Source organism: Anastrepha ludens, chromosome 5 (genome assembly GCF_028408465.1).
Source record: "Anastrepha ludens isolate Willacy chromosome 5, idAnaLude1.1, whole genome shotgun sequence".
NCBI classification, from domain to species: domain Eukaryota; kingdom Metazoa; phylum Arthropoda; class Insecta; order Diptera; family Tephritidae; genus Anastrepha; species Anastrepha ludens.
In genome coordinates this window covers 5,095,652-5,119,927 of record NC_071501.1, presented here as the reverse complement: position 1 = coordinate 5,119,927, position 24,276 = coordinate 5,095,652, and the positions used below count along the sequence as shown (strand labels likewise).

Genomic DNA, 24,276 nt, shown 5'->3' with positions numbered 1-24,276 from the left:
ATTCGACGGACCCATCTGGCAACCCTGTATCTTTTGACAGAGACGTCAAATCGCTTAATGACATACCGCGTTAGAAGCATCAGTCCAAGCAGATTTTTACCATGGAACAGTACACGCCACGCGAGCGCTCCCAAATTGTTGAAATTTACATTCAACAAAAGAAGTCAAAAGAAGAAGAACAAAATCATCATGTCCTATGAGGCTCATTTCTTATTGAATGGGTCGGTAAACAAGCAAAATTGCCGTATTTACGCCACTGAAAATCCTCACGAAATTCAAGAGGTACCTCTTTAAGACGAAAAAGTCACTGTTTGGTGCGGCGTTAGTGCGAAAACGATAATTGGGCCGTTTTTCATCGAAAATGATGAAGGTCAAGTTGTTACCGTCAATCAGGAGCCTTATCGCGATACGATAACCACTTTTGTGATGCCAATTATTCGTCCAAAGCGTATGAAGCAGTTCTGGTTTCAACAAGACGGCGCTCCACCACACACAGCTCGCACCACAATCGATTTTTTGAAGAAATTGTTTCCTCGTCGTTTGACTGGCCACCGCGTTCGCCCGATTTAACGCCACCTGACTTCTTCTTGTGGGGATATTTAAAATCAAAGGTTTATACGAATATTAATAAGCCAAAGACCATAGAAGAGCTCAAGAACAACATCCGTGTAGAAATAGCCGCTATTCCAGCCGAAATGTTAGCTAAAACTATGGAAAATGCTGCAAAACGGGCACAATACGCCATACAGGCTCAAGGCGGCCAATTGAGAGATATCATATTCAAAAAGTGATGTCAACAAATCTACTGGAACCCAATAAAATGATTATTATCGTCAACATCAAAAGAATTGTGGTTTCTTTGATATAAAAAAAACACATGGGTCCGTCGAATATTGGCAACCCAGTACCTTCCAGTTTAGCTTTAGGTTTATGTTTGTAACTTAGTTATGTACATATTTTCATTGCTCTTTAGTTTTAGTAGCCAGCCTGAAGTCATGTTTTCTTGATTTCTTGAAGTAAATAAATAAATAAATGAAAAGTAAATAAATAAATATCCAATGTAAGCATACATTCTATTTCAGCCTAACCCCGCTATCTCCCATCTCTTGGTGTTACATTGTGGTGAATATAAACTAAGTTCGCTGTGCACCAAGCTCCACTAATGCAGGCCACAAACTGTATACAAATCGAAACGATCCGTTGAAATTTCAACAGATTGGCGAGTGGGTGGCGCAGTTGGTAAACCGAACGTAAATTGACCAAAAAATTTTGTAAACTTGCAATCGATTGTGTGTGTGTAGCGAAGTTGATAATTTTTCGCACTCAACTCATACATTTGTTCAAAAACCAGCCATCAGTGTGGAAAAATAAGTGCGCTAATATTGAAAGTGTGAAAAAGTTAATGCTTTAGAAACTACATACAAAGTTTAAAATCCGGCGTTAGTGCGGACGATGTTTATGCACCTTCATTCTGGTATTTCCCTTTGCTCGATCTTTTGCGAGACTGAAGGCATAACAACAATCACCGAGTTAGGAGCAATGGAAAGAGTAAGGAATTGTTTTTTATGGCCGGAATTGGATGATATTGATCTGGACAATGTTTATTTTCAACAAGACAGCGCGACGTGCCACACAAGCAACGAAACCATTGATCTTTTACGAAAAAGTTTCGGACCGTGTTATCTCTCGAAGATGTGATGACAATTGGCCACCGAGATCTTGCGATTTTACACTTTGTGACTTTTTGTCAGAAGCTTAATATCCTCAAAACTTTGACCAGAAGCCAAAAAAACTAAAAGTTGCAAACAGCCTCTCATTCGGCGTTATTGCTTCTCTTATTTCAGTATCTTTCTGTTGTATCAAGAGACTTATGAGAATAAGTAAATCCCCATTCAAGAAGCAATGAACTTTGTTGTGGAAAACAGATGGAGAGGCAGATCTGTATGTGTCTGCAGCAACAGCAAAGCTGCGCTCGTGGCCTTAGACAGCGCTCTAAACACTTCAAGGGTAGTTGAGTCCTGTAAATCCAGGCGGAACTATGTCGGTGAACATAAAATCCTGATACCAACATGGGTCCCAGGACACGTGGGTATCGAGAACTCTGACTGCTTAGCTAGGATGAGCTCTTAGGCCAACTTCTTTGGCCCGTTCCGCTACTAGCACCTGCCGCCATCAAAGCCACGGTCAGCAAATGGGTTACTTCAATCCACAAGCGAGCTTGGCAGGCTTGCAAATGGACAAAACTGATGTTACATGTCATGTGCGACCGACTGTCACAGATCCTACTGTCACTAAGCAGAAGGAACTGTAGGCAGCTGGCCGGACTGATGACGGGCCACTACACTGATGATCAAGCAAATGGAATGCCTGAGATGCCTGCCTTATCTCAGACAGTGCACACTTCCCAGCACAAAGGACCACTTTCTGTGCGTCTGCCGGGCCATCGCTCGAATCAGGCTTGAGGTCTTTGGCACTGATGTGTTAAGAAGCAACCGCCTTGGCTCTTTGGCTACTTGGATACTTGGCACCACAAGATCTACACAGATATCTTCGGAGGTCGGATAGATCAAAAGAAAATTTAATAAAGGACCCAAGCGCAGTACAAACTAGTTTCAACCGATTGTTTCGATTTGTTTACCGTTTGTGGCATGCATAAAAAGCGAAAGGAATCAGGCAACGCAAAGATGAAAGTTATTGCTTTCTGATTTCTATATCTGTTTTGTTATTGTGTTATTTACCATTATTTCGTATTTGCATAATTTGCTTTAACGGTACAGAAGCTCATGCGGGGTATTTGCTAGTTATGAATACATATTTTAACAAGTGCTTCAAATAATTTTTGCCCAAATAACATACGTCGAGTTTCTATGTCGAGTGTCTATCTAGTTTTATTCGACAGACGTGTGACGTGCATTGAGAACGTTCTTTTATTTATTTGTTCTCTTACCGCGATAATAATGAACAAATATTTTTGTAGCGCTAAACACAAACGTCAATTATATATTAACAAAAATGTATATTGGTACTTTAAATGAGAAATTAAAAGGCAATATTTTGCTCCTCAATGCACTACGAATGCCAGCTTGAAGTTTATTTAGTTCAAATTAAAATTTTGGAGCGGACGCTGCAGAGAGAAAAAAAGAACAAAAATTGAGAACTCAGCGTCGGCCTAACCACTCGCTGTACTTAAAGCATCGAGTGAGCGAAGGGAGTAAGGAAGTAAATGCATGGCCATGTCTACATATTATCGGCCGCATACCTACTATTTGGCAGGGTCCACCAACAGATAGACAAGATTATTTTAAGGCCGGTCGCTTCTCGGCTAGCATGGCAAACCTCCACGTATCTTGCTGCGATGAAAAAGTTCCTGCAGGAATTGGCATAAAACTGTGCGTCGCTCTATATGTAGTATTTGAGGACATTACATCTTCAGCTGCGACAACAATTATTGGATGGAAAGCTTAACCTCTTACCGTGTTTGGCCATCAATGAAGTAACCCTAGAGAGAAAGAGAGAGAAACGATCCAGATGTATAGAGTTTTTCAATAGAAACATAACATCACTTTTGCTGCACCCAGTCGGTGAAGTTTCAGTACCCCAACTGGTCAAGATAAAGGGTGCTTAAGTGATTTTGAATAAAATACAATTTTTTTAGGAAATTATTGTAATTTCTCTTTATTATGATAATATTGGTATGGTTCTCTTACGTATGGAACAAAATATTGGCCAAATGGCCGCCGCGGCCTCGGGAGCACACCTCCATCCGATGGTCCAATGGTTCAAATTGAATTTGTCTCAGATTGAAAATTGTCAAATGAAATGCAGAAAAAACCTGACGTTTAGGTGTGGTTCACATTCAACATCGGCCCTTAAAATTTAACCACCCTTTATTTACTGAAATGAAATTATTGCATTTCGTTCTCTAAGAGCGCTGGTCACGATTTTTGTGCAAAATTCATCACAATATGGGCTGAGAGATGCCAAATTCTACTCCAAGGTACATCATCGACTGTTTTTGGCTTCTTTTAAATTGACTCACCACAGCAATATTTCCCAATGCTCGATGGATGCTTTGCCTCGCACACTCAGCCTGTCTTATGAGACGCTTACTACAAGAAGCATTTTCTTATATTTACTGAATACCATAACTTTATTTTGCACTTGTTTTCATATACAAAAATTAATGATGACAAGGCCCCATCACCTAAAATGAAAAGCCATCAACTAAACAGGAGGTAGAGCGAACTCGAGATACGTCTCATATTCTGCATGACGTTGTTTCAGAAGTTTGTTTAAAATTCTCAACTATTTTTTACCTCTAACTTTTCAGGTTCCAACTGCAGTTTCAGCGCCCACAGATGCTTCAAGTCGTCTGCCTCACAGCCATCTACACCCGAGCCGGCTATCACATTTGGGATGCATTGAAATTGAAGCTGGCATGAAGTGCGGAGTCACACAAATTGTCGCCGCTGTGCATGGCTCGGCAGATATTTAGTCGAGTTCTCCCTACCTACGGGGAAAAATCGCACAATCTCAATAACTATAACTAAAAAACGAGTTGATTAAACAAGACAAAAACAAAGTTCAAGACAACTGTTGTTTTACATTAGTGCCTGCTTTAAAAATATTAAAAATAACTAACGTACACAATTTATTTGTGTTATTGTCAACACATTTGTTCTAACAAATTGTAACAAATAAGTTCTTAAAACCTACTGTCATTATTTTAATATTTGATTAAGTAAAATTTTGGTATATAAGTGTTATCGAGGTAAAATTTTATAGCAGTTTGCAGGAGTTCAACTACCTGGAAAGATGAAATTATTTACGGGACTATTTTTAATTGCGTTAGCTGTAGTCTTCGTCCAAGGTGAGTTTCAATAGCTGCTATCAAGTTCCGTTTTAAATATAAAGCCTGAAATATTTCCAGGCCGAGGCATTTCTCTCAGTTCTCTTAAAGACGATGCATCTGAGAATTCTGTAGAAGACAGTAGCGAAGAATCCTCAGAAGAAACAAGCGGAAGCGACTCGACTACCGGACTTCAACTTGGATCCTCTGGATTACTTTCAACAATATGGAAAAAACTACAAAGCGAAGCAAAGAGAAAAAATCAAGGATGTAAGAGACGTCGTTGCCCTCCAGAAAGGACTGCCACAACACTTGCGTCAACCACTGTTGAAACCCCAACTTCAACTGTTGCGCCAACCTTTGTTGAAACCTCATCTACCACAACTTCAACTGTTGCGCCAACCTTTGTTGAATCCTCATCTACCACAACTTCTACTGCTGCGCCTGTAACCAACACACAGTCAACAACTGCATCTTCGACTGATGCACCTTCTACCGAGGCATCCTCAACCGAAGCATCTTCAACCAACGCAACCTCAACTGATCCATCCTTAACCGAGGCACCATCAACCGAAGCTTCTTCAACAGACGCGTCTTCAACGGATGCACATTCAACCGAGCCATCCTCAACTGATGCTTCCCCAACCGAGGCATCCTCAACCGAGGCTTCCTCCACTGATGCATCCTCAACCGACGCATCCTCCACCGAAGCATCCTCAACTGAGGCACCTTCAACTGATGCATCCCCAACCGAGGCTTCATCAACTGAAGCATCCTCAACTGACGCATCCTCAGCTGACGCATCCTCCACCGAAGCATCCTCAACTGAGGCACCTTCAACTGATGCATCCCCAACCGAGGCTTCATCAACTGAAGCATCCTCAACTGACGCATCCTCAGCTGACGCATCCTCCACCGAAGCATCCTCAACTGAGGCACCTTCAACTGATGCATCCTCAGCTGACGCATCCTCCACCGAAGCATCCTCAACTGAAGCATCCTCAACCGATGCACCTTCAACTGATGCATCCCCAACCGACGCATCTCCATCTGAAGCATCCTCAACTGACGCATCTTTAGCTGACACCTCCTCAACCGACGCATCTCCATCTGAAGCATCCTCAACCGAGGCTTTATCAACTGAAGCATCCTCAACTGACGCATCCTCAGCTGATGCATCCTCAACCGACGCATCTCCAACTGAAGCATCCTCAAGCGAGGCTTCATCAACTGATGCATCCTCAACTGACGCATCTGTAGCTGAAGCATCCTCAACTGACGCATCCTCCACCGAAGCATCCTCAACTGATGCACCTTCAACTGATGCATCCTCAACCGAGGCTTCATCAACTGATGCATCCTCATCTGACGCATCTGTAACTGAAGCATCCTCAACTGACGCATCCTCAGCTGACGCATCCTCAAGCGAGGCTTCATCAACTGATGCATCCTCATCTGACGCATCTGTAACTGAAGCATCCTCAACTGACGCATCCTCAGCTGACGCATCCTCAACCGAAGCATCCTCAACTGATGCACCTTCAACTGACGCATCCTCAGCTGACGCATCCTCCACCGAAGCATCCTCAACCGACGCATCTCCATCTGAAGCATCCTCAACCGAGGCTTCATCAACTGATGCATCCTCATCTGACGCATCTGTAACTGAAGCATCCTCAACTGACGCATCCTCAGCTGACGCATCCTCAACCGAGGCTTTATCAACTGAAGCATCCTCAACTGACGCATCCTCAGCTGATGCATCCTCAACCGACGCATCTCCAACTGAAGCATCCTCAAGCGAGGCTTCATCAACTGATGCATCCTCATCTGACGCATCTGTAACTGAAGCATCCTCAACTGACGCATCCTCAGCTGATGCATCCTCACCCGAGGCTTCATCAACTGATGCACCCTCAACTGACGCATCTGTAACTGAGGCATCCTCAACTGAAGCATCCTCAACCGATGCACCTTCAACGGAGGCATCCTCAACCGATGCATCCTCAACTGACGCATCTGTAACTGAAATATCCTCAACCGACGCATCCTCCACCGAAGCATCCTCAACTGAAGCATCCTCCACCGATGCATCTTCAACTGATGCATCCTCAACCGACGCATCTCCATCTGAAGCATCCTCAACCGAGGCTTCACCAACTGAAGCATCCTCAACTGACGCATCCTCAACTGATGCATCCTCAAGCGACGCATCTCCATCTGAAGCATCCTCAACCGAGGCTTCATCAACTGATGCATTATCATCTGACGCATCTGTAACTGAAGCATCCTCCACAGACGCATCTTCAACTGATGCATCATCATCTGATGCATCTGTAACTGAAGCATCCTCAACCGACGCATCTCCATCTGAAGCATCCTCAACCGAGGCTTCATCAACTGATGCATCATCATCTGACGCATCTGTAACTGAAGCATCCTCCACAGACGCATCTTCAACTGATGCATCATCATCTGACGCATCTGTAACTGAAGCATCCTCAACCGACGCATCTCCAACTGAAGCATCCTCAAGCGAGGCTTCATCAACTGATGCATCCTCAACTGACGCATCTTCAGCTGACGCATCCTCAACCGAAGCATCCTCAACTGATGCACCTTCAACTGATGCATCCTCAACCGACGCATCCTCCACCGAAGCATCCTCCACAGACTCATCTTCAACTGATGCATCCTCAACCGACGCATCTCCAACTGAAGCATCCTCAAGCGAGGCTTCATCAACTGATGCATCCTCAACTGACGCATCTGTAACTGAAGCATCCTCAACCGACGCATCTCCATCTGAAGCATCCTCAACCGAGGCTTCATCAACTGATGCATCATCATCTGACGCATCTGTAACTGAAGCATCCTCCACAGACGCATCCTCAGCTGATGCATCCTCAACCGACGCATCTCCAACTGAAGCATCCTCAAGCGAGGCTTCATCAACTGATGCATCCTCAACTGACGCATCTGTAGCTGAAGCATCCTCAACTGACGCATCCTCCACCGAAGCATCCTCAACTGATGCACCTTCAACTGATGCATCCTCAACCGAGGCTTCATCAACTGATGCATCCTCATCTGACGCATCTGTAACTGAAGCATCCTCAACTGACGCATCCTCAGCTGACGCATCCTCAAGCGAGGCTTCATCAACTGATGCATCCTCATCTGACGCATCTGTAACTGAAGCATCCTCAACTGACGCATCCTCAGCTGACGCATCCTCAACCGAAGCATCCTCAACTGATGCACCTTCAACTGACGCATCCTCAGCTGACGCATCCTCCACCGAAGCATCCTCAACCGACGCATCTCCATCTGAAGCATCCTCAACCGAGGCTTCATCAACTGATGCATCCTCATCTGACGCATCTGTAACTGAAGCATCCTCAACTGACGCATCCTCAGCTGACGCATCCTCAACCGAGGCTTTATCAACTGAAGCATCCTCAACTGACGCATCCTCAGCTGATGCATCCTCAACCGACGCATCTCCAACTGAAGCATCCTCAAGCGAGGCTTCATCAACTGATGCATCCTCATCTGACGCATCTGTAACTGAAGCATCCTCAACTGACGCATCCTCAGCTGATGCATCCTCACCCGAGGCTTCATCAACTGATGCACCCTCAACTGACGCATCTGTAACTGAGGCATCCTCAACTGAAGCATCCTCAACCGATGCACCTTCAACGGAGGCATCCTCAACCGATGCATCCTCAACTGACGCATCAGTAACTGAAATATCCTCAACCGACGCATCCTCCACCGAAGCATCCTCAACTGAAGCATCCTCCACCGATGCATCTTCAACTGATGCATCCTCAACCGACGCATCTCCATCTGAAGCATCCTCAACCGAGGCTTCACCAACTGAAGCATCCTCAACTGACGCATCCTCAACTGATGCATCCTCAAGCGACGCATCTCCATCTGAAGCATCCTCAACCGAGGCTTCATCAACTGATGCATTATCATCTGACGCATCTGTAACTGAAGCATCCTCCACAGACGCATCTTCAACTGATGCATCATCATCTGATGCATATGTAACTGAAGCATCCTCAACCGACGCATCTCCATCTGAAGCATCCTCAACCGAGGCTTCATCAACTGATGCATCATCATCTGACGCATCTGTAACTGAAGCATCCTCCACAGACGCATCTTCAACTGATGCATCATCATCTGACGCATCTGTAACTGAAGCATCCTCAACCGACGCATCTCCAACTGAAGCATCCTCAAGCGAGGCTTCATCAACTGATGCATCCTCAACTGACGCATCTTCAGCTGACGCATCCTCAACCGAAGCATCCTCAACTGATGCACCTTCAACTGATGCATCCTCAACCGACGCATCCTCCACCGAAGCATCCTCCACAGACTCATCTTCAACTGATGCATCCTCAACCGACGCATCTCCAACTGAAGCATCCTCAAGCGAGGCTTCATCAACTGATGCATCCTCAACTGACGCATCTGTAACTGAAGCATCCTCAACCGACGCATCTCCATCTGAAGCATCCTCAACCGAGGCTTCATCAACTGATGCATCATCATCTGACGCATCTGTAACTGAAGCATCCTCCACAGACGCATCTTCAACTGATGCATCATCATCTGACGCATCTGTAACTGAAGCATCCTCAACCGACGCATCTCCATCTGAAGCATCCTCAACCGAGGCTTCATCAACTGATGCATCATCATCTGACGCATCTGTAACTGAAGCATCCTCCACAGACGCATCTTCAACTGATGCATCATCATCTGACGCATCTGTAACTGAAGCATCCTCAACCGACGCATCTCCAACTGAAGCATCCTCAAGCGAGGCTTCATCAACTGATGCATCCTCAACTGACGCATCTTCAGCTGACGCATCCTCAAACGAAGCATCCTCAACTGATGCACCTTCAACTGATGCATCCTCAACCGACGCATCCTCCACCGAAGCATCCTCCACAGACTCATCTTCAACTGATGCATCCTCAACCGACGCATCTCCAACTGAAGCATCCTCAACCGAGGCTTCATCAACTGAAGCATCCTCAACTGACGCATCCTCCACCGAAGCATCCTCAACTGAAGCATCCTCCACCGATGCATCTTCAACTGATGCATCCTCAACCGACGCATCTCCATCTGAAGCATCCTCAACTGACGCATCCTCCACCGAAGCATCCTCAGCTGAAGCATCCTCCACCGATGCATCTTCAACTGATGCATCCTCAACCGACGCATTTCCATCTGAAGCATCCTCAACCGAGGCTTCATCAACTGAAGCATCCTCAACTGACGCATCCTCAGCTGACGCATCCTCCACCGAAGCATCCTCAACTGAGCCACCTTCAACTGATGCATCCTCAACTGAGGCTTCCTCAGCTGATGCATCCTCAACTGACGCATCTGTAACTGAAGTATCCTCAACTGACGCATCCTCCACCGAAGCATCCTCAGCTAAAGCATCCTCCACCGATGCATCTTCAACTGATGCATCCTCAACCGACGCATCTCCATCTGAAGCATCCTCAACCGAGGCTTCATCAACTGAAGCATCCTCAACTGACGCATCCTCAGCTGACGCATCCTCCACCGAAGCATCCTCAACTGAGCCACCTTCAACTGATGCATCCTCAACCGAGGCTTCATCAACTGATGCATCCTCATCTGACGCATCTGTAACTGAAGCATCCTCAACTGACGCATTCTCAGCTGACGCATCCTCCACCGGAGCTTCCTCAACTGACGCATCTTCAGCTGACGCCTCCTCAACCGAAGCATCCTCAACTGATGCACCTTCAACTGATACATCCTCAACCGACGCATCTCCAACTGAAGCATCCTCCACAGACGCATCTTCAACTGATGCATCCTCAACCGACGCATCTGTAACTGAAGGATCCTCAACTGACGCATCTTCAGATAACGCCTCCGCAACCGAAGCATCCTCAACTGATGCAACTTCAACTGATGCATCCTCAACCGACGCATCTCCAACTGAAGCATCCTCAAGCGAGGCTTCATCAACTGATGCATCCTCAACTGACGCATCTGTAACTGAAGCATCCTCAACTGACGCATCGTCAGCTGACGCATCCTCCACCGAAGCATCCTCAACTGAGGTACCTTCATCTGATGCATCCTCAACAGAGGCTTCATCAACTGATGCATCCTCATCTGACGCATCTGTAACTGAAGCATCCTCAACTGACGCATCCTCAGCTGACGCATCCTCCACCGATGCATCTCCAACTGACGCATCCTCAACTGATGCGTCCACAGATGTAGAATCTACAACAGCTCCTGCGTCCGCAACCGAAGCATATCCCACTGATGCATCTTCAACTGACGCATCCTCAACTAATGCATCTTCAGATGTAGAGTCTACAAGAGCTCCTGCGTCCTCAACCGAAGCGTCGTCAACAGACGCGTCTTCAACCGAAGCAGGCGTACCTTCAACAGACGCATCTTCGACTCATGCATCCTCAACTGATGCACCTTCAAGCGAGGCATCCTCAACTGATGTTTACTCAACAGAAGCATCATCAACTGATGTACCTTCAACCGAGGCATCCTCCACTGATGCATCGTCAAATAATGCTTCCTCAACTGGTGCAGCTTCAACCGATACGTTCTCCACAGCCGCGTCTTCAACTGTTGCACCTTTAACCGGAGCATCCTCAACTGGCGCATCCTCAACTAATGCATACACAGATGCGTCCTCAACAAAAGCATCCTCAACTAGCGCGCCTTCTTCCTCAACCGCTTCACCCTCAACAGACGCAACTTCAACTACTGCATCTTCAACCGATACAACCACCATAGAGGCATGCACAACAGAAAAATCCACAACGGATCCATGGCCAACCTTTAGAAAACTGTTGGATTTGCTGAAGTCTCTATTATCGAATTGTAAATTTCTAGAGATGCTTAAAAAACTGATTTCACTTCTATAGTTGCACTCACAGCAGCCTCAACTGCCTAACCCGCAATCGCTTTATTTTTAACCAGTCTCTTCAACCAAAAAACACCTCACTGGAATTCGTTTAAGCGATTTCCATTTAAAGGGTATTTCATAGGTGAAGCTTTTGAGTGATATTATCTATGTATCTATCTGAACTGAGCTGCCATATTAAGGATCGCTCCACCACGTGGTTTTTAAAATATTAGATTGCCATCTGCGCTTTATCCGCCTTCATCTCGTATCAGCTTCACATTGTGCCTGATTTCATGAAATGTATAAAATAAATGTATAGAAAGCTAATTTTAAGGAAAAATGTATTTATAATTTTTTAAAACATTGTAAAATTTCATCAAATTGTTGATATTCAAACGGTGTTGATGATGTTTTAGTTTGCTTAAGATTTTTAGATCTCTGTCACTCATTGTGATCTGTTTCATGTTAGCAGTGGGGATCGAAACGGGACCGCTTTCGTGTCTAGTTTAAGGAGAGTGGGGCAACCAAGTGTTGAGGGAATGCTGCTTAAGCTTCTGCGTGAGTGTTTACTTTCTTATTCATTTGAGCTTGATAGTTTATAAGATTTGTTAGCGTTCATCAATATGATACGGCCTTGTAGCTCGGAGGTTCTTAAAAAGAGCCTCTTAAAAGGAGAAGAGCTTATTGATGCTTCGATACGCGCCTATAGTAGGCACGCTTCAAATTTATTATTCCAAAAGCCCTTTGAAATATGCAGCAAACCACTTTGCAAATGAAATAACCAAAGAACTAAACTTGCTACATTCTTACAAACGTAAATTGAATTAGGCAGAAGTCGCTTAAACTCGGAGCTTTAGTGAATACTATCGCCAATCAAATAGGCAACAACATTGTTTAAGGAATCAGCCTTGAAATCCATCGGATGAGAACTTTTGCCAAGAAGCACTTCTTGGTATTTGGTCCAAAGTAGACAATTGAATATCACAGATAACTAACACTGAATAAAAAATACCTCCTTCAACAGAATAATGAAGAATGTCAAATGGAGGATAAGGGATGTCCATGAGACTCCAGCCCTTGATGTTTATCTACGGCTGCTCACAAAGATATAAGAGGACATTTATGTAAATCAGCAAGCAGTGGAGTACTTCATTTCAGCACCAGTTTAGTACGAGGCAGAAAAAGCGACGGGCGCATTTTATTGAAGTAGACCAAGCGGTTCCTGCGCCAATTAAGAATGAAGAAGAAAACAGTATGATCGGTCTAGAAATAATCAATGGTAATAGCATTGCAAAGGTATTTAAAATACTCTACGATTTCCATGATTATGTTATATCAACATTTTCGACGTTTGACCCAACAGCGTCTGCCTCATATTTGAGTCTGCCTTTTAAGATGTTGAAGCCAAAATTTCGTTTCGAACGTAGTACAAATCTTGTAATCTATAATTCTTGCTGATAGCGATACCCAGAAGTCCTTCCAGTGAGTCACAAATTTACGTCTCCTACTTTGTGCATTGTTTATACCAAAGATGCCACCAAAGAGATTCAGCAGTCTAATTATTCGGGAAAATCTTGAAGGACGGTTACCAATGGGCTGGACCAGAGGTATAGATAGGGCTATCTTGATAAACAATTTTACGAATATCTGCTAACCAAAGTCGTTAGCTCTAGTGCCTGAAGAAAACTCTCTCCCCGCCTATACGAGGATGGTGAAACAAGTAGCTGTTACATATCCTACTACTGTGGACCTGGGTGTGCAATAGAATTAATCAGGGAAGACATGATCTTGCTGACCAATTTCAATGGCAGCTGTTGGTTTTTATATTCTTATAAGAAAATTTCCAATTCGATTCAAAATGTCTAAAAAATGCCTTTTAAACTGGAAATAAGAAAAAAGCAGCTGAGTTAAAAAAGTATAACTACAAATGTTGCAATTTAACATATCCAGTTAATAATGGTGCCAACTAAATTTTTTAGACTTCCAGAACACTATTTGAAATTTTAGCCACCATAAGTGACCTCGACCTTTTGTTGCTTCCTCTGTAGTCTGTGTGGTCCGCTGCCTTTCATACTTTTTATAAATGACATCAAGTATGGAAGTGAAATATAGCTGGTGTCCAACACCATGACACAAAGCCTACAATCTTTCGTCAACAAATGCCATCGCATCATCTGTAGAATATTCTGGCCGAGCACCAACAGCCACGACGCGCTGTGGAGATCAACGAAGGCGGAGCCCATCCTATGGCAAATCAAACGTAGAAAGTGGCGATGGTTAGGTCACACGCTTAGAAAATCTCAAGCTAGCATCATGAGAATGGCACTGGACTGGAACCCGCAAGGCAGCAGGCGTCACGGTCGGCCAAAGATTGCTTGGAGAAGGTCGATGTTGCACGAGTTAGCAGATACCGATATCACGTGGGACTGGGCAAAACTAACAGCCCAGAACCGTTGTCGATGAAAGAGGCTAATCGAGCGAAGTAAGCAAGGATATAAAAAAATATGGAGGCTGGCCAATCAGTTTGCCACTAATAGGATTGCGTTTGTTCCCTTGCCGTCATATCCTTCATGTTTATTACTCATAAACCTTAAATCTCTCGAAAATCGATGCCGGCCACAGCGGAAGTAGTGACGGCAGCAACTGCGACAGCGGACAGTAATCGCGGTGCGGGCGGCAACCGAAGATAGGTAACGACGGTAAACTGCACTTATTGGTAGCCGTTGGAAAGTCCTTACCAACAATACCCAGTTTTCTGCATTTCAGAATTTTTTCAATAAAATCACTTAAATGTTTTGCGGGTTAGGTTTTATTTAATAAATTTAAAATGTTTTGAATTTATATCCGCCTTTTTTGTCTAAGAAAAACATCAATTTTTTTTACTTCATAAACAAAAGTTAATACAACATGAAATCCCTTTGAGCAAAATACCTAAGAGCAAAGCAAAGTAAAAGTCAAATGATAAAAAATGCAGGCGAAAGAGAAAAATATGCACTAAATAATATTTTGTGGAAAATCCTTTCTGCTCTATTACTTCAGCACTGCGCCTTTGCGTTGGCTTATTAAATCTCTGCAAAGTTCAACTGGAATGGATTCCCGTGCTGCCTTGGCCTTTTCAAATAATTGATCCAAATTGTCGTTATTCTGCGTACAGACTGCATGTCTTATGTCGATCCAAAGATGTTCTATTGGATTTAAGACGGCACTCGAAGATGCCCAATGTCTTCGAAAAACTGCTTTGCACGCGAGAAGTGTGCTTCGGATTTTTATCCTGCAGAAATGTCCAAATTGTCCTACCAATACGAATAAAGAGCTTCCAAAAAAATGTAATTTATGGATGCGCTTTTCCAGTGCAAAAATTGCAAAATCATCCGGAACTGGTTACACTTTTCAAATGAGTAAATAATAAAGATCCTTTTTTAATTTTAGTGACTGAGCAACTGGAAGCAGCAGCTACGCGTAAAATACACTTAAACTATCGGCAGACAAAGGGGGTAACTTTTAACGCCAGAATCCAGGCTGCAAATAAGGCCTATTATTCTAACATAAAACTATTTACGTCGAAAGATTTATTCAGAGCACAGAAAATAAGAATGTACAAAACACGGATACGACCCGTCCTTACATGTGGCGCAGAAATATAGATGCTGAGGTAGGTAGGTGAAATGGTTGAAGTAATATACCACACTGGCACTCCACAAGTAGCATTAAAGCGTCGTTTTGATACTTTTATGAGACCTCCAACATGCAGGTATCTACAGTCATCAAGAGCCGCTAATGTAATCGAAAAGTTTGATGGGATTTAGGTTGAGCCCAGGCTGTCGACGGAAGTAGCATCCAGTGACTTCAACCGTCTAGCTGACAAGCCGGAAATTTACAGAGAAAGTGCTCAACAGTTTCCTTTTCTGAAAGGTCCCCACAGCTTCCGCAATGGAGGTTAAATGGTAAACCTACCTTTTCCGCGTGTGCGCCGGTAGTCCAATAACCGGTAAACACAACTACGAGTTTGGAAATTGAATGGCGTGAAGTCCCCACGACTTTCTGGGTCCTCCGTATAATGTACTGGGGACAAAGGGTTTTCGAAATATCACATGAAGAAATGGAGCTCCATATTTTCTGCGCTTTCCTGAAAAAAATGTGTGCAGCTCCGCTGAAAACAAATGATATTCATGCGAATGTCGAAGAGCGAAATGTTAGGAAAGCTTTTATTTTAACACCCATTGGAGGAAGAAAAAGAGGCCGCCCCGAAAGAGATGGTTAGATCACGACGCATCAGATCTTAAGGAAATGAACGTACACAACTACAGAGATGAAGCCATGGAGGGAATAAAGTGGAGAAAAATGGTTGACGAAGCTATGGCCTACCAGGGACTGCTAAGAAGTAGAAGAGCATGCGCACAAAACAGGCTACCTATTATTTCGTAGGTAACAAAATTTAACAAGCAGCAACGAACTTAGAATATGAAATAGGAACAAATTTTGCTGAAAAGTAAATCTTATTACCGCAAGTCAAAAATCCCAAAAAACGCCTAACTTGCACCTAGGGCTCCGCACATAACCACATTAGTATGCACCAGTAATTCTACCAACCAGCGCATAAAAACAATAACAACAACCACAGCGTACATGAACTTTGGCCACAAATTGGTGACAACATTAATAGTCGCTTTAACGGTCATTCGTTTACTTATTCCAACTGTATGGGAAAAGCTGACGTTATGTCTAAAGGGTAGCGTATAACAACGACAGCGACAACAACGGCGCGCCACCTGAGAAAACAAGATCAGCGACAGCAACGCTTCGTGCAGCCTGAAATTAGGAGCTTAGCTATTGCGTAAGTAGTCATTGGACTTATTTCTGGCTCTGTTACAATTAATATGCGAAGTATTAACGGAGTAAATAAATAAATAGAATAGAAATAGAACCTAGAAACCGAAAGCGTTAGTATGATACCAGTACAAACTGGCGTTTTAATAGTTTTACCGCTTTCGGTTTCACTTTGCAAATAGTTTGTTTGTTTCAAAACAAGTGTTCTTGTAGTATTACGCAGCCTACAACTTAGTTCTCTTTAATTCTGTTTATTTTTTAGGCTTTTAAATTGCATTTTATATTTCGAGCAACATAATATTTATCTTTACATGCCATCTGGAGCCACAAGAGACGTAAATCCTTCTAATACGCTCCTCAGTTTTTTTTTTTTTGTCGAAAGTAAAAATAAAGGCGCTCGAAAAGAAGAGGACAGTATATTACAACACTCATGATATGAAAGAGAAAGCAGAGCGAAAGAGTACTCCTCAAACGATTTCAAATTTATTACGGCACTTCTTCCATCATACGAAGGAATGGGATCGACAAAAGTAAGCGAACAGAGAGCGTAAGGATGAAAATTCATTTAAATGCGTTCAAGTCTACAAGCATGGCAAAGGCAAGGTGATGTGGCCTATATACAAAGAAAGCCGACTCCGAAGTAGATCGTACAAGAGAGGGCAACAGTAACTTTAGGATGCATGGATCCGTACACTCCGGCTAAGGGCGAGTGTGGCAAGAGTGTATGACTTTGAAAATGTATAGACTGAGAAATATAAATTTCGCATCAAAAATTTCACCCACATCCGAAACTTCATTCGCAATAGTGAGACGATTTCTTAATATGAGGCAACAAATATTGCTCCAATCAAGAGGAAATATTTGCCTAGACTCGCGAATGGTGTATTAGATTAGATTTGTGGGGGGTTGGACAACTTCAAGCACTCAGTCAATAGACCATTGTACTACTCCCGGATAGATTTCAGTAAAAGGATAGAGATAGGAAAGATAAAAAAAGTGGGTGGTTAGACGGATAAATTAGTTTGAGGTCACTATTCCACAAATCTCTTGGATTCATTGATGAATCTTTAGAGATCTGGAAGAGGAAGAGTATGAACTTTATCCATACTCAGTATATCGCAACCCAATATCCTAAGTCTGATTCTGGCAAACGCCGGACAGCTACATAGAAAATGCTCTGCAGTGTCGTCATTCTCAAGACAGGATAGGCATATCGGGCTGTCCACGACCCCCATGGTAGACATATGCTGACCACAGACGTTGTGCCCTGAGATTACACCCACCAGTACTCTCAGGTCTTTTCTGCTGAGTTTTAGGAGAAAGGTCCCTGTTTTCCTGTTTGGTTCTTTCACAAAGCACTTGGCTACTTTGCACGAGTTCAACTCAGACCAACGTCCTCTATGGGTAGACCTCATGAAGTCGTCAATCCATAATTGAGACGATGCGGAATTGACACCTAGAAAGGGTTCAGCGCCTAGTGGCACACTCGCAAAGTCTTCATTTGCCACAATGTCCAGGCACCCAAATAAGACTAACTTTGTTGTGTTTTGCAACACTGTTCAGTTTTGTCTTACATTCACTGACTAACTTCGAAGAGCAGCGTGGGTTAGCAAGGGCTTTCAGTGCAGCTTGACTGCCACTACAAATTCCAATACTGTTGCCCCCGCCACTTTTTCTCAATTAGCCAGTACGCGACGCATAGACTTCCGTAAGGAATACCGTGGCCATCTGTCCTGTGGCATAGGAGTACTTAGTGTCTTCGGTTAAGTGCCATCCAGATCCGCGTCCATCATTGTATTTGGATCCGTCGGTGTAGAAAGTGTGCTGATATCCCGTTAATGGGTTCTCTGGACTTAACCATTGATCTCTACCTGGACCAAAACATCATACTTCCTACCGAAACTAACGACAGGCACCCGATTGTCCACCGGTATCGAGAACAGTGTGCACCGCTCCGACAACTGGTGGTATATCTGACAGTGGCGAGTACTTATTTCATTTCCCCAGACTCCGTTTAACTTGAGCCTGTACGCCGCTTTCATTGCTTCCTTTCGAATTTGAAGATCTAGAGCTTGCAAGTTCAGAATGGCATTAAGGGCATCACCAGATATCGTACTCATGGCACCTGTGATACCCAAGCACACACTTCTCTGTAGCCTGTTTAGGGGTTTTGCTGTGGAATTAACCATGTCTTGCCAAAGGTTCTTTTACACTGCCAGAAGACTTTAGTGTTCCAGAGACCTTCTGGTCGACTTGCTTCTTCCAAGTAAGCTTACTATTTAGGATTACTCCCGAATGGTAGTCACGCACCAATCCATTCCGCTACGGCGACCTCCGTACGACTTTCCCCGTTACAAAAAATGGCTTGAAACACAAAACTACGCATTTTTGAAATTAACATTGGAGAGTTGACCTTATCGAATTCTTTAGAAAAGTTAAAGTTAAGAAACGCAAGGGCTTTTTTTGAAAAAATAAGATGAGACGTCATCATTTTCTGCAAGCGAAGAGCTTTTATTTAAACGTATAGCCTGTTCGGAAAAAAGTGCATCGGTTTTGAAACGTGGGAAATCGTTAGCTTTACACGAGAAAATTATTTCCCATTTAAATGCAAGGAACAAACACTCAGGCGAATGCCAAATGAATGATACCTACGAAAAACTTAAACGCTCCCGGAATAACAAATTGAAGAAGCAGGCTGTAGCAAAGGACGACTTAGCAGCTTTAGGCAAAGCCGTGCAGTCTTCTAGACTAATAATCTCTTGTGAGCTAGGCGGTTATGTGGTAAATTGAAAACTCCTCTCATAGGCACCTAGTCTCTCATATCTTCTTCTGAAAGGTTCCTTCCTTCACCTTTCAAACTCTCTCCCTCTCCTTCCTGCAAATGATTGAACTTATTGTGACTAGTGCAGGAAACTGGGCTTCATATAAAAGACAATATTTAAAATCCATTCATCTCTGGCAGAAAATGTCAATTTGACTCAACACAAAAAAATCAAATTTAAGCAGTAAAAACAGACAAGTAAAAAACTGGCTCTGATGCTCTGAATACTATTTTCTTCTTACGTTCCCTAAACTCGGTTGGAAAACAGAATGCAACTAACCCTGCTACTCGGCTTACCGCAACAAATCAATGGATCGATCCAAGTAATCCTGTTGTCTACTGTTTGGATGAACTATGGGTTGACAATATATCTGGTCGGAAAAACTGCTTACAGTTATTTACTGATGGCTCAACGTCTGACGATAGAGTTGTCATTGGCGTCTGCTGCAAGAAGCCAAAAGTAAGCGTTTCGGCTCGACTTCCTAGTCACTGCAGCGGCTTATCCTCTAAAATTCTAGACATCAATGAGGTAGCTACCTGGTTAAGCAAAAATGTGACTAGGTTTAGAAAAATCTGTGCATAGTCTGATAGCCAAGCGACGATTAAATCTCATGGTGGAATTGTCACTAAGTCCATCATTGCCCGCATATGCCGGCCATCTCTTAATGAGATCACGGAAAATTTCCACATCCATTTGATATGCATAGGTGCCAGGGCATAGTGACATACGAGGGAACAGCAAGGCAGACCAATTAGTGAAAGAGAGTACTGCCACTCGTCTCCTCGCTTGATAAGAAGATTGTGGGTATCTATCAACCTACAAACTGCGTAGTGCAGGTTAGCATTGTCGCTTCAGCCAACACGAGACGGGTTGATAGTCTGACATGTAATGCTACAAAAAGAATTTGTCTAGATTGGGTCATCGGGCGTCCAAAGGCGCTACTTAATCGGTCAAGGAAAAAAATGTGTATGCTAGTTGCTTTAATCACAGGTCACTGTCTCCTAGGTCGAATTGCTCAAAGATTGAATCTGCCTCAATTCGGCTATAGCAGAAGCTGCAAGAATGAGGAGGAGCAAGCGTAAGTCAAACATCTTCTTTGTCACTGTCCTGCGTGGCACGCCACTGTGATATCACCACGAATTGGAAACGGTCTAAGTGAGTGAGTTTAAAGACCGATTACCAATCCTACCTACCCACCTACCTCGATAGTATGTACATATATATTTTTATATGACATTTTACGAAGAACTTCTATAAAAAATATATCTCTGCAAATATAATATTATCGCTCATAGTCGGAGCATAGGGCGGATGGTTAATTACTTTAGTCAAATAGGTTGGTCCTACAGGGGCCTATCCTGTCAACCCAATTTTATATCATAGTTTCTTTACGGTTTCAGTCCATATTTCAGCAATGGCGGCCAGGCAGAGGAGCGTATTAGAAGCGTTCAGTTCTTTTAATCGAAGCTTTTAAGATGAGACCCTGTTTCTGTGCTGATGAGATCTGTGACCGAACATGACGATGGCTTGTGTTGACAATTACAATATAAATCCAAGTTTTCAACACAGCTTCTTTAATTTTACTGATACTTTTAAGTTCAAAATTTGTAGAGTATTTTGAAATTAATCCCCATATTTGGTCTATGTTGGAAATAAAAAAACTTCATAAAGTTTGCAATCAAACTATTGAGTTGGCAACAAAGTAATTGCGGATTTCACTGATAGATGGCTTCAGTTGAATTTTTAGGTAGGTAGCAGGCTTAGCTCAAATATAAAACACGTTTTGTTACTTGATAGTTGGCAATTCAGCTGTCAATCAGTAAAAAAAGTTTTCTGATCGGTTGCGTAGTTTTTCGTTCTTCAAAATTGGTTTGCCAAATTTCGTTCTGGTGATTTTTCACTCAAAGATGAAAAACACACGTCCAGTTGAAGTTGATGACGCCCTAATCAAAGCAATAATCGATTCGGCTCGTCACAGTACAACACGAGAGATTGCAGAGAAGCTTCATGTATTACATAGAAGCATTGCAAATCACTTGAAACAACTTGCCTATATTCAAAAACTCGATACATGGGTTCCTCACGAACTGAAAGAAACGCGATTTAGCGCAACGCATTAACAGCTGCGATTAGCTAAAGAAACGTAAAGAAAATAATCCATTATTAAAACGGCTGATAACTGTCGATGAAAAATGGGCTGTTTACAACAATCTCAAGCGGAAAAGATCGTGGAGCAGGCCAAGTGAACCAACTCAAACAACATCAAAAGCTCTTCTTCATCAAAAGAAGGTTTTGCTATCATTTTGGTTGGATTACAAAGGAATTGTCTACTTTGAACTCTTACCACCCAACCGAACGATCAATTATAATATCTACATTGATTAACTAACGAAATTAAACAATCAGTTGAAGAAAAGTGGCCCGAATTGACAAATCGAAAAAGTATTGTATTCCATCATGACAATGCAAGGCCACACACATCTTTGACCACTCGGCAAAAATTATTGGAGCTTGCAGCATCTGAGTAATTTTTGTTTCGATCTTTAGAAAACTCCTTGAACGGTAAAAATTTCAATAATGGTGATGCTGTCAAATCGAGCCTGATTCATTTTTTTGCTAATATAATAAAAACAAGAAATTTTATAAACATAGAATTATGATGCTGCCTGAAAGATGACAAAAAGTTATTGATCAGAATGGGCAATACATTACAGAATAAAGTTATTTAGTTCCATGAAAAAATGTTCTTTGATTTTCTCAGAAAAATCCGCAATTACCTAACTAGTTGCCAACACAATAGTGTCAATTTTTATATTAAAAATTTTTAAATTCTAGCAAAATAAGTATGCGATAAAGTAGTAAATCTAATTTGTATTTCATTGAAATATACAAGAGAAATCTGTTCTTTTATTGTGTGCGTGATTTGTTTATACAACATTGCATGAATTTTGTATGGCAAAAACATCAACGGTAATCAAAAATTCTTTGCACATCTAAAATATTCAAAACTCCCTAAGCGCTTAAGTGCCTTGCAAGGTAAATTCATAGAAGGTGACTTTGCTAAAGCATCAACAACATTTATACGTATTTATATATTAATTTACTTATTTATTTTAGAAAGGATGGTAAGACATGAAGCCTCTTCAATGTGTCTGCATATTTGGCAAGAGGCGGAAGGTGGAGAAATAAGTTGGGGTCCAGTTAGAGATGTCGTCATCACAACCACGTACGACTGCTGATCGAGCCAGCCTATGAGCAACACTGTAACCGGTTCGAGGTGATGTTCCATAATGCCGTAGTTATATCTATAACCTTGCAGACTAATTGAACTTTCGTTTTGCGCCGTAACCATAACCAGCTGATTGTTGATTTGATGCACTGTGGCATAGAATGCCATTATATTAATTAATGAATTAATAATTTTTTCATCGCTTACTTTTTGCACTTCGAAATGCACAAATAAATAGAAATATACGAGTAGGTAAGTATCGACTGCTTATGCCTAAGGCACCACTAATAGGCGGCAGTAAATATCGCTGTACTTAAGGCTACGGTTAAAGTTATGGCGTTATGGTATGGCACCTCCAATTTAACCTTTACTACGAAAACTAAAGAGTTTTCCAATAACAGATGTTATCTATCGCTATCGAGAGATGATTAACGATTTTTTATGACCGGAATTGGATGGTATTGATCTGGACAATGTTTATTTTCAACAAGACGGCGCTACGTACCACACAAGCAACGAAACCATTGATCTTTTACGGGAAAAGTTTCCGGACCGTGTTATCTCTCGAAGAGGTGATGACAATTGGTCACCGAGCTCTTGTAATTTAACACCTTGTAACTTTTTTCTTTGGAGCCACGTGAAAGAAAAGGTCTACGCCAACAGTCCAGGGTCGATTCAATACCTCAAAGATAGAATTCGTGAGGCTATCGAGGACATAGGGCAGCCACTTTGCAATTCGATTATGGAAAATTTCATGAAAAGGATACTGTCCTGTAAGCGTGGTTGTAGTGGTCATTTGCCAGATGTTATTTTCCACTTTTAACGGCGTACCGTCCTCTTTATAATGAAATAAACAGCCGATCATGTATAGTAAAATATAGAATTTTTCTTTCCTCTTATAGGAAAATCTTTTATTTTGTAACTGCTATTTTGAAGCCTTCAGTCGGACTTTATACATTTAGTGTCACGGGCAAATCATTACAGTCTGATCGCACCAACAAAAAACAATCAAAAGGCTGTTAATATTTTCTAATATATTTTAAATCAAAGTACGCGCGAGATATTTTTTACATGCAACAAAATATGACCAAACCTTCGATTAAATTATATTAATCTGGCAGCATTGTTTGCAGCTAAATTTAATTTAGTTTTAGACCCACAATTCAGATAACTATATAGCACTTCAAAATAAGATATGTGAGAAACGATAAGACCTGGTGCAAGCTCAACATCTACGTTAATCGGTAGACAGTGACATCTATGCCATAGGTTTCCTAGCGTATAGTACAGGGTGCATAGATGGGAAATCACACCGATTTAGAAATCTATATTATAATTTTCTTAAGTGTGCCCGTTTATTCATTCATAAGGTTTGCGGCAAAAAATTTTAAGTTTCTCTCCTAATCTAATGTATGTCCTATCCTAATTTTGCATTTCTCAATTCCGAGTAGTCTAACAGACTATTTTTGGCAAAACCATGAAAGATCCGAATTCAAATCTATTTCCATGTAATTAATGACCCTTTCTTACTTAATACCGTCATTTCTGTGCTCCCTACTGTAGTGCTGCCCATGTGCGAGTACGTAGAAACCAT

The 24,276-nt window shown here is 42.5% G+C and overlaps 2 protein-coding genes across 2 annotated transcripts; one reads left to right on the top strand and one right to left on the bottom strand.

The window, feature by feature from the left end:
• The first annotated feature begins 4,815 nt into the window (after nt 1-4,815).
• LOC128863400 (serine-rich adhesin for platelets-like) lies at nt 4,816-8,798 on the top strand. The gene is made up of 3 exons (XM_054102533.1): nt 4,816-4,870; nt 4,931-8,739; nt 8,781-8,798. Exons 1-3 carry the CDS (start codon nt 4,816-4,818, stop codon nt 8,796-8,798), a joined length of 3,882 nt encoding a protein of 1,293 aa, XP_053958508.1.
• Nucleotides 8,799-8,820: 22 nt separating this feature from the next.
• Nucleotides 8,821-22,850, bottom strand: LOC128863399 (dentin sialophosphoprotein-like). The gene is made up of 4 exons (XM_054102532.1): nt 22,684-22,850; nt 11,426-11,766; nt 8,875-11,320; nt 8,821-8,824 (listed from the first exon to the last, which is right to left on the bottom strand). The coding sequence occupies exons 1-4, from the start codon at nt 22,848-22,850 to the stop codon at nt 8,821-8,823; spliced, it is 2,958 nt and encodes a 985-aa protein (XP_053958507.1).
• Between the last annotated feature and the right edge of the window lie 1,426 nt (nt 22,851-24,276).